The sequence below is a fragment of the Typopeltis vanoorti genome, chromosome 12 (genome assembly GCF_054136105.1).
Source record: "Typopeltis vanoorti isolate ZY-2024b chromosome 12, IOZ_Tvanoo_1.0, whole genome shotgun sequence".
Taxonomy (NCBI): domain Eukaryota; kingdom Metazoa; phylum Arthropoda; class Arachnida; order Uropygi; family Thelyphonidae; genus Typopeltis; species Typopeltis vanoorti.
In genome coordinates this window covers 47,165,807-47,177,985 of record NC_143560.1, presented here as the reverse complement: position 1 = coordinate 47,177,985, position 12,179 = coordinate 47,165,807, and the positions used below count along the sequence as shown (strand labels likewise).

At 37.2% G+C, this 12,179-nt stretch overlaps 1 protein-coding gene across 1 annotated transcript in view; it reads right to left on the bottom strand.

The window, feature by feature from the left end:
* Positions 1-12,179, bottom strand: part of LOC150100756 (FRAS1-related extracellular matrix protein 1-like) — a 114,690-nt gene that overhangs the window by 95,514 nt on the left and 6,997 nt on the right. Inside the window, exon 2 of the mRNA XM_090402001.1 lies at positions 2,543-2,890. Within this exon, the coding sequence (XP_090258127.1) occupies positions 2,543-2,890 (348 nt within the window). The remainder of the gene's footprint in view (positions 1-2,542; positions 2,891-12,179) is intronic.

The window sequence follows — 12,179 nt, the reverse complement described above, 5'->3', positions numbered from 1 at the left end:
ATATATTTCATATAATTTTTTTTTATATATTTTTCTTCAATAATATGTTTTCTCTTTAATGGTTACATTCATTAGAAATTAAACCTGAATATCATAAATACATTCCAGGAAAGATTTTTAAAAACTGAAACAACCTACATGTTGGTGCACCATCTTCCTGTATTATACACTTTCATTCAAGATTCCATGAGATGATGGGACAAAGATAGTTGTAGAAAGTTTTACTCCTGGATTACAAAATATATGACACTTGACAAGAAATTATATTCCTTGTTTTTGATGTGAAATCAATAACCTCTATATACAAGTAGACTAGTCACAAACATATTTTACAACCAAACTTTGTTTATGCTTGGGTAAAGGCAGGGCCGGTCTTCTCTATAAAGGGGCCTGGGTGCAAGAAACCTTTTGGGGCCCTAAAATATTTTTCAAAGATAAAAATTAAAGGAATCAAAATAAATGTATTGTAAAATCTCTTATATGCCAATGATTCTGGCACAGGAAAACCAAAAAAACGCATTCAAAATATAATACGTTTCCGCAAATATGTACTGACTGTGCCCACTCATTCGTGGGGCCCGGGTGCATTGCACCCACCACAACCCCGAGATGGCCGGCCCTGGGTAAAGGATTAATTATACTTGACAAGAATATAATTTCTTGTCAAGTATAATATATTATGGACCAAATGATTGTTAAAGAAATTAACAATATATACTATATATTAATTGGAATATTTTAATTAATATTTCCAATATTTCAGCAAATTTAACTTCAAGGAATAAAGAACAAACTGATATGTGCATGCTGGCACTGTGCAGATTAAGTAAGACTGAAGTAGAATTAACAAAGGTAAGTCTAAAGTCCTAAGATAGCAGTAACACACTCAGGGCTTAATCTTGGGGGGGGGGGGGGGGAGTTGAGTAGACGATTTGAGAATACACACTATGCATCGCATATGACCTATGACTGAGCATCTGCAATGATCACTAATTCATAAGTAGTATAGAAATAGAAGCATGACACAACATAAATTAAAAAAATGAATTTTATTAATTAGGAAAAGATTTCTGGAAAATTTTCTAGTGTTTTTTTCCTTTTTCTTTGGAGAGGCTGGGCCCCTTGCCCCCCCCCCCCCCACCACCACCACCACCACCATCCCTCTGAGTGCAACAGTGTAAGATGTAACCACTAGTGGGCTGAAATAGGTGTTCTTGGCTGGACTGAAGTTCTCTTAGGTTCAGTGCTTCCCAAATTTGAGGCAGTATTTATACAGCCATGTTTATTGAGGTTAGGGTAGTTACTTCTGTGGAGTAAGGTCACTTCCCCAAAGACCTACTACAGTTCTTAGATCTCCCAGGCATCTACCAAGTTCCATATGGTTTTAAGCTGTTGGAAGTTTTTCTACTTGGTTATACTATAAATTAAAGATGTCAAGAAATTATATTCTTGGTTTAGTCCTTTATCCAAGAGTAAGCAAACAAAGTTTTCACCTGAACTATTTTCAGGACTGGGCAACTTGTATACAGAGGCTAATGATTTCACATCACTTGCCTTAGTATCCCATAATACAAATCACATATCTTTACAGACATGTATAATGCTATGCATTATAAGAAGGGTAACTACCCAGACTGGTTTTGACCTTTATTGAGGTCCCATCAATGAGAGCCAGACCCAGAAGTGATATCAAGGTTGAAACTATGCAGAAGTCATATTTCCATATAGTAATAGCCAAAATGTCACACCTTATTATTAAAATACTCTGGATTAAAGATAAATGTTATAAGTTTTTTAACTTGGTTATACTATAAATTAAAGATGCCAAGAAATGATATTCTTGGTTTAATCTTTATCCCTTTGCTTACTGCTTTATCCAAGTGTAAGCTTTGTCCAAGCAAACTTTGTTTGCTTACACTTGGATAAAGGTTTAAACCAAGAATATAATTTCTAGGCATCTTTAATTTATGGTTGTAAGCTGTCCTATTATGGCCAAACATGCTGGACAGCCAACAATAGATATGCATAACACAAAGTCTACATCTGGTTCCACCACTACAGTCACTTGGGGCTTGCTAACCATGCATTGGACATCCACCACAAGATAATATGGAAAAAGGCCACTTTAATCCATAGAAGCAAATTCAAATACACATGAGGAGCTCAAGGATCTTCATCAGCCATAGCTGATGAAGATCCTTGAGCTCCTCATGTGTATTTCACGATATGGTGAAGAAGGGTGTAAAAGTAGATTTTTTACATGGAGAGTTGTTGATGAGTAGAATGCATTGCAGGAGTGCATTGTGAATGTGGGGAATGTAAATAATTTCAGTGTTCAATATGATAGACATGCTGTTAGATGAGTGGTCATCCCAAGATGCATATAGAGGTTTCATGAACATGAAGGTTACTTGAATAATAATAATAATTAAGTATATGTAATGGTACAAAATTTATATTTGCTTCTTTTTCTGTTCTTCCACATGTATTATACATATTTATCTTAATAAATTTAATCTGTTTATCAAAAAACATGACTTACCGATATTCTACTGAATTATGATCTTTTCTGTAAAGGCCAATGGTAAAACTATCATTTGTAATATCTCTGCTTTTCGCATGAATGATGAAATTTAATCTGCCATTATGAAGATCACTCTGTGTAAAAAGTCTATTCAGAAGTTCACCAGACATTTTATCATATAAATAACCATGCTCTGGAAGTTTCTTAATGGAATACACTGGATCATAATTAAGGTTAGAACCTCTCATCTTAATGCTGTCATCAGTAAGGATAAATCCATAATGATTATCATAAATTTTCTCCACTTGTGTAGGAGAGCTAATGGATACTAAGGATATATGAACTTTAGGAGAAAGTATTTCAAACCTAAAATTAAAAACAAAAATAAATATTTCATTCAATTTACTTTACATTCTAAAATATATTAACTTAAAAATTTATTGTTACATAAAATAAATTTAAGTTGTTTTAAAATCATGATTAGAGTCAGTTACCAAGCTAGTAATAATCCAACTAAAAATAAAAATAAAATAATAATAATAATAATAATAATCATTCAACATCCATCCCAAAAACATTTTTTTTTTCATTTGATAGTTTTTTCACATAATCTACTGAGAACTTTAATTTGTCACTTTTTTATATTAAAAAAAATACCAATTTATGCAAATTGTTTCCAGAAATTAAAAAAATAAGAATAAAAAAAAATTTTGAATTACGTTTATCCTTGGTTTTGAATGAATGGGAGATTTCTGGTTCTGAGGCCATAATATTTCTGTGTTGAGTGTGTCCAAATGGTTTTGCTTTTCTGGCAGGTGAAAAACATTAGAAATTATTACTCTGGACTCAATAAAGTTAGAACTTAAGCCAAAATATTCTTGGTAAGATTTGGAGAAACTTGTTTAATTGCTCTTGACACTTTCAAAAGTATTTCATTTGGTTTGGCACAAAGGCCTACTTAGCAAATTACTCTCTTCGAGTCTACCTTTTGCTCTTAAAAAATAAGTGAGCAATTCCATCTTATGGCATTTACTATATGTCATGGTAAAGTTACTGATGTACTAGATGAGATTTGGTTGGAAAGAACAGGGAATTTGAATTCCACGTGTTTCCAACTGAGGGGTAAGTGAGACCCCCACTTACTAACACCATGCCAATATATGTAGTAATAAAATGATCTTATAACATGTTTTACAGACCTGAAAACACAAAAGTGAAAACAAAGTTTCACTTTTGTTATTTCTGTTATTTTGTTATTTCACTTTTGGTATTTCTTAATTCAAAAAAAATAAAGGTATGTCTTAATTTGCAAGTAAACTTTTTTAATGTAAACATTACCAGAATAAAGTATGAAAAACAAATAAATTCCACTTGAGCCAATGGTCATATACAGGGTGGTTCAAAATTCCAAGTACAAACTTTGAAGGGAGGTAGAGAACATCAAAATCAACCATATTCACATAGGAAAGCATGACCGGAAACGTCACCGGAAGGTACTAACAGGGACACAAAGATACAGAAATAACACAAGGCAATAAGTAGTGTAAAAAACTTTATTAGGCGTAACTGATCAGTTCAATTGTAGTTGGATACATAATATGGTTTCACATCAGGTGCTCAAAGTTACGACCATTAGCAGTGTTGCATGCCTGACACCGATGAAGCATTGATTGCCATACATTTTCGAAAATACATGGAGTTTCCCAGATATTAACAGTGGTGATGCCGATTCTTGCCACGAGGTCCATGTCATAGATAAGAGGCGTTTCATACACCATGGCTTTAAGGGTCTCCCCCCACAGAAAGAAATCAATGCTCAATAAATCAGGTGAGCATGGGGGCCATGCGATGGGTCTGCCACGCCCAATCCATCGAGTCCCAAAGGACCTGTCCAAATACTGACACACAGAAATGCCAAAATGGGCTGGAGCTTCGTCATGTTGGAACCATATCTGCTGATGCACAGTCATTGGAACATTGTTCAGTAAATTGGGCAGAACTTCTTCCAGAAAGGTCTGATACTTCTGGGAGTCCAGTCGGAGTGGTAACAGGTATGAGCTGACTAAACAGTCAGTGTCAATACCTGCCCATACATTAATGATGAAGCGTTGTTGTGCAGTATGTGATCGCACAGCATTTGGGTTCTCATGGGTCCACATATGAGCATTGTGGTGACTGAAGACCGCTTCGCGGGTAAATGAAACTTCATCTGTGAACAAAACACAAGTTGGAAAATCCAGGTCTATGGCACTTTTCTGTAGAAACCACTGCACGAATTCCACACATCGAGGATAATCTTCAGCCATCAGTAACTGGATCCGTTGCAAATGAAAAGACTCAGAATGCAAAACATGCAATACACTGGATCGAGATACTCCTATAGCAGAGACAACAGCAAATGCGTTTGTCTCTGGATTATTGTCCATTGCATGCAACACCTCCTCTTCCATGGTGGGATTTTGCATCAATTGTGGCCGGCCACTATCATGCCTGCGATCCCTAAATGATCCATATAATAAATTTAGTTTAATCCTTTATCCAAGTGTAAGCAAACAAAGTTTGCATCTGAAGTAACTTCAGGACTGAAGCAACTCATAGTAAAGGTGAACCAAGCTCTCCTTGTCTTAGTATCTCCTTTAATGCAAAGCACATCTCCTTGCGGATATGTATAATGCTATGCATTAAGGGAAGGGCCACTACCCAGACCGGTTTCGACCTTTATTGAGATTTCATCAGTGGGAGCCAGACTCAGGTGGTGATTCTAAGGCAGAAGCAATGGAGAAGTCGTACACCTTTTGGCAACTCATATAGGTAAATATGACTTCTCTATTGCTTCTGCCTTAAAATCACAACCTGAGTCTGGCTCCCACTGATGAGACCTCAATAAAGGTCGAAGCCAGTTTAGGGAGTGGCCCTTCCCTTAGTGCATAGCATTATACATATCCTCAAGGAGATGTGCTTTGCATTAAGGGAGATACTAAGACAAGGAGAGCTTGGTCCACCTTTGCTACGAGTTGCCTCAGTCCTGAAGTTACTTCAGTTGCAAACTTTGTTTGCTTACACTTGGATAAAGGATTAAACAAAATTTATTATAGTCTAACCAAGTGGGAAAAAACTTCCTGAATGATCCATAGTCACACAAATCCTGATGCAAATGAGCAAACATTTGGTGATGCAGTACACATCTGCTTGGGTACCTTTTGCAATACATTCGTGCAGCGGCTCATCCATTACCATCAGCTAACCCATAAACGAGGTGCATGTCTGCCATCTCAGCATTCATAAAACGATGCATGTGCTTTGTACGATATTGAAAGCTTGAATGAGGAAGCCCCAATTGCTCACCTGGAATGCTGACGAACAGGGCCACCTATCACTTTTGGGTGGCGTTTCCTATGTCATGTTTTCCTATGTGAATATGTTTGATTTTGATGTACTCTACCTCTCCTCAAAGTTTGTACATGCAATTTTGAACCACTCTGTATAAAAAAAATGCTATCTCCATCATCATCTGTTCATTTGTAATTGAGCTAGCCATCTTCAATGAACTCTGATAAAAGAGTATGAAAAATAAATAAATAAATAACATGATATACAAGTGTATCATAAGCAGTTGGATAATGCTACCGTTTTATGTTAATATTTCTAAGCAGGATTTGGCAAGGTATGCTGATTTATTGAATTAATGTACAATGACACAACGGTCATAAAGCTCATATGGGCGGGTGAAGCATGAACTTACTAAACCAATATATTGCTATTGATTGTAATGTAATTTTGTCTGTGGACTGCATGTATTTTCTAGATGGTTTGTTGGATTTTCTTCCGAGTTTTTGGAAGGAAATCTTGCCAATTCTGTATAAGAGTGGCTAACTTATCTTTAGTCGCAAAGCTTTCTTCATGAAATCTGAACCCAGGTCCTTCAAACCAAAGGGAAACATCATTAATGGCTCAGATATGTTGATGACTTGATGATGATGATCTGTTTCATTAAGGTTCTTGTTGAGAGGCTTATACGCTGGTTATACATGATAACTAATAATTAAGGAATTGACAGCGTACACTAGAAATATAAATTAAATAAACTTTAATATATACTTTCCGATATTTCGGCAAACGTCACGTTGCCATCTTCTTGGGAACTTATTACAAAGACAAGTGCACACAAGTACTACATAACAGCAAATGAGAACAGAAGCTAGGAAGTTAACGTTTTCCTAAAGTCCTGATGGTGCCCCCTGGCGGGCTATATTGCTAGTTCTTGGCCTTTGGGCTGACGTTCTTCTGATAAATGTTTCCCAAATTTGGGGCAGTCTCATGCATCCAAATTTGTTGAGGTTTGGCATGTTCCTAAGGGCTGAGGCTGATTCCATGAATAGTCTTTCATGTTTGAACTTGCTGCAGTGTATTACTGTGGCTTTCTTCCATCTTATTCTGTGGAGAGTATCCAGAGCGTGGTCTGCAAGCCCAGAGTGGCTGCACTTGTGAAATCGGATATAATCCTTGTGTTCTGAGATTCTGATATTTGCTGTCCTGCCTGTTTGGCCAAAGTAGGACAGTTTACAGCTGCAAGGACCTGGTATACACCAGGTAGGTCTAGGGGAAGTGGTTGATCTTTAGTGGAGCGGATAAGGGATGCCAATTTTCTATGTGGTCTGTAACAGGTGGTCAAGTCGTGTTTTTTTAAGATTTTGTTGATTTTTTCCGAGGTGCCTCGGATGTAGGGAATGGTGATGGATCTAGAGTAATCTTTTTTGTGAAGGGGAGGGGGTGGTGGGTTGTGGATAACTGGGTTAAGTATTTTTTGGATCCTTTTGGGGGGTAGCTATTGGCTAAGAACGTGTCACGAATGTGATTTAGTTCAGTAGTTAGGGCTTGCTCATTAGAACAGATTATTTTTGCCCTGTTGAATAGTGTCTTAATAACACCATATTGTTGTGAGGGGGGGGGGGTGATGGGATTGTTGGTGAATGTATCTACCTGTATGGGTGGGTTTTCTATAAACTGAGAAAACCAAGGTTCCATCAGGTTGGCGGGTGACTAGTGTGTCTAGGAAGGGGAGGTTATTGTTTGCCTCTTTTTCCAGGGTGAACTTGATCCTAGGGTGTTGGTTGTTTAAGTGTGTTAGGAAGGAGAGGAGTGAATCTGGGCCATGTGGCCAAATAGCGAACACATCATCAATGTAGCGAAGCCATATGGTAGGTTTTTGTGGGGCTGAGTTTAAGGCTTTCTCTTCAAAAGTCTCCATAAAGAAGTTAGCCAAGGGTGGGGAAAGTGGTGAACCCATGGCTGTCCCCTCTATTTGTTTGTAGAATTTTTCCTTCCAAGCGAAACAGCCTGAGTTCATTGTAAACTGAAATAGGGCTGAGATATCGGGAGGAAATTTAGCTTGGATTAGCTCTAAGGTTTCTTTGAGGGGGGGGACATTCGTGAATAAGGAGGAGACGTCAAAACTGACCATTATGTCTATTTGGCCACATGGCCCAGATTCACTCCTCTCCTTCCTAACACACTTAAACAACCAACACCCTAGAATCAAGTTCATCCTGGAAAAAGAGGCAAACAATAACCTCCCCTTCCTAGACACACTAGTCACCCGCCAACCTGATGGAACCTTGGTTTTCTCAGTTTATAGAAAACCCACCCATACAGGTAAATACATTCACCAACAATCCCATCACCACCCCCCCTCACAACAATATGGAGTTATTAAGACACTATTCAACAGGGAAAAAATAATCTGTTCTAATGAGCAAGCCCTAACTACTGAATAAATCACATTCGTGACTCTTTCTTAGCCAATGGCTACCCCCCCCCCAATAGAATCCAAAAAATACTTAACCCAGTTATCCACAACCCACCACCCCCTCCCCTTCACAAAAAAATTACTCTAGATCCATCACCATTCCCTACATCCGAGGCACCTCGGAAAAAATCAACAAAATCTTAAAAAAACATGACTTGACCACCTGTTACAGACCACATAGAAAATGGCATCCCTTATCCGCTCCACTAAAGACCAACCACCACTTCCCCTAGACCTACCTGGTGTATACCAGGTCCCTTGCAGCTGTAAACTGTCCTACTTTGGCCAAACAGGCAGGACAGCAAATATCAGAATCTCAGAACACAAGGATTACATCTGATTTCACAAGTACAGCCACTCTGGGCTTGCAGACCACGCTCTGGATACTCTCCACAGAATAAGATGGAAGAAAGCCACAGTAATACACCGCAGCAAGTTCAAATATGAAAGACTATTCATGGAATCAGCCTCAGCCCTTAGGAACATGCCAAACCTCAACAAACTTGGATGCATGAGACTGCCCCAAATTTGGGAAACATTTATCAGAAGAACTTCAGCCCAAAGGCCAAGAACTAGCAATATAGCCCGACAGGGGGCACCATCAGGACTTTAGGAAAATGTTAACTTTCTAGCTTCTGTTCTCATTTGCTGTTATGTAGTACTTGTGTGCACTTGTCTTTGTAATAAGTTCCCAAGAAGATGGCAACGTGACGTTTGCCGAAATATCGGAAAGTATATATTAAAGTTTATTTAATTTATATTTCTAGTGTACGCTGTCAATTCCTTAATTATTAGTTATCACTATTATCGTTTCATTAAGGTCCCACAATCTAATGATCTCAGTCATTATTATCACACATTATTATTATTATCATCATCATAATCATCACCTGTACTCAAGGAGTCACAAGATTCATCATAGCAGGTTTTCACTAATAAACACAATACTCATCAAACAAGGCATTAAACTTGTTAACTGTTTCTTTGCTCTTGTGCAATTTTCGAAGTTCACTTGCCTATACTCTCAAGGTGAAATATATATTCCTTATTCCTTTTTTAAATTATTTCCTTTTCAAAATGGCTTTCTTGTACAGTCAACTCTCACTACAGCACACACTATTATGACAAACTCACTCACTGTAACAAGCTACTGATGAGCTCTGAAGCCACTGAAGCCACAGATATAAAATCTTGTTAGTATCTTCCTATAAATTGGTATCTTCCTGACCTTAATCCTGCTTCTCTCAAACAATGTTTGATTACTTCCCATGCTCTTTGGTCACTTCCCTACTTTCCTTGTAACTTCTCAAGCCATGGCACTGCTCCAAGATGCCTCCTAAGTCTGTCATAATTACCAGCTTTATAGTTCAATATCAATCCTTTCTTGATAAAGAATTCCATATTTAGCAACTTCCCAGAACAAAAATGCATGGTCACTCTCCTCAACCGGAGGTAAAGTGTCTACCTTGGTTATGAATATATTTTCTGATGCTATTTCCAGATCCAGAACTCTCACTCCTACCCCAGTCCCCTCTGTAACATGCTGTTTCAGGTAATTATCCCTTAGCAACTGTATAAATTCAACTTCCATCTTGCCATGCCCCCTTTCCACCCTCCAACCTATGTCCCCAAGATCAAGTCTTTCATATAGTCTGCCAGCCTGGCTGGCTGAGTGGTTAGCGTATCAGCTCTCCAGCCAAAAGGCTGTGGGTTCGAATCCCACCATGGACATGAATGTTTGTGATTGAATGTGGAAATACTAGTGGTGGTGGTCGGTGGTAGATGCATTGGTGTAGTTGCGGTCAATTGGTGCATTGAGAGTTGTAGATGAGTCCTCCCTTGATGAGTCTTTGGACTCCCTGGAGGTGTGAAATAATAATAATAATAATAATAATAATCATTCAACCTGCACTCATTGTGCTAATCTTTTGAAGCATGGCATCATCTACATATTCCTGTGGACCTCTAGCAGCAACCAGTAATATATTTTGTCCTATTGGCCTCTATCTCACAACAGACAGTCTCAAATGAGCCATCTTTCCCAGACCTTAAATCCTCTTTTAACTTCTAATTTTATTGGTTGTAGTTCTTCAGCTCAACAGCAATACCCCACCTCCTGCCCTATTCCCTCTGTCCTCCCTGAAAATACAATACCCTTTACATTCTATCTCTATACTTATATCATTTTCTGTCAAGCAGGTCTGACTGATGCCTATAATTTTGGCCAAGTCAAGCTGATACTTCTGGAATTTGTGTACACACATTTCAACATCCCCTTAAAAGCACAATTACTCTTGTGAAACAGTAATCTTCTACACACACTTCTTTAAATTTCAATGAATAGATATAGCTTTACTGAAATCCTTGTTTAGGTGTATTATTTTTTGTTCAGTATATATTATCAATTTTCTTTTTATTATATCTATTACTTAAAAAGGTGGATCTAATCAGCTGCAGTTCTGTTTTGAGTTCATTTTCATTGGAGCAAATTGTTACTACTCACTTTTTTTTGAGGATATTTATTATCACTAGGTTTTGAGTGTAGGGTGGTGATAGAAGTCTATATGTAAAAATTGACTGGTATGCATAGGTGTGTGATACTGTATATGCTAAATGACAGATATCCTAATGGAAAACGAGCTACAAGTGTATTCAAGAATGGTAAGGAGCTTTCTTTTTCTATCATGAATTGTATTGATATGTGCTCATGTTGTCTGTTTAAATTGTTGAGGAAAGTGATCAAGGTTTGGTGGCATGTGGCCAAATTATGAAGACATCATCAGCATATCTAAGCCAAACCTTGATTTTAAATTTATGGATTCAGGACCTAAAATAAATAACACACTTATGACATGCTAACTTTGGGGGTTATGTATCCTGCATATATAATTTTGTTTTTAACAACTTTATGGAAGACATAATGGAGAGTGCTCCAAGAAAGAATGGAATGAAAGCAAATGTTAACAGAGTCATGATAAAGTCTATAAGATTGCAGATGATCAAATCATCATTTTCCAAAGTCAAAATGAGCTATAGGTAATGAGAGAAGGCCTAAATATAACAGCAAAAGAATATGGAATGATAATAAATGGCTAATGTACTTAAACTTTCAAGATGTTGGTCTGGAGAAAATTCATTAAAGTGATCTAGAAAGGAGGAAACCAGAGAAGTTTTAGGAAAAGGAAAAAAGAAAAAGCCTTTCTCAATAATATCCACATAAGAAGATTCTTGCTTGCTTTAGTAACAACTGTTCCAACAGAAAAGGTCAGGCAGATCAAATCTCCGTTTCTTTCTATCCTCCCAAATTCTTCCTTCATGGACACCGTATCAGTTTAGGTTTCTTTTCTATATCTTCTCTTATCTGGTCTCTCTACCTTTTCTGTGGTCTTCTTCTCGGTCTTTTCTCCTCAAATTTTATTTCATACATTCTTCTGAGTATTCTTTCTAACTTCATACTCATTAAATGTCCAAACCCCTTCAAGCAAGAGTTCATAAACATTTCTTCAATACTTTTTAGTCCTAAAGTCCACAGTTTTTATTTGTCTTTTTTCTTGTTTTTGCAACACTATCCTTAAAACTTTCATTTCCATTGCTTGTATTCTTTTCATGTCTCTTTTGTTAGTCTCCATGTCTCTGCTGTGTAAGTCAAAATGAGCAAAAAAGTAACTTTTGTTCAGTGGCAGGCGGTGAAAATTTTAAGTGAGGGTGCTGCATATATATTAAAAAAAAAGTTTTTTTCCAAATCAGTAACGAATTTATTAATAAATAAATTTACATATTAAAAAATTGCTTTATTAAAAATATTTCGTCCTCATCACGAACAAACACCAATAATAAAAGTTTCATATC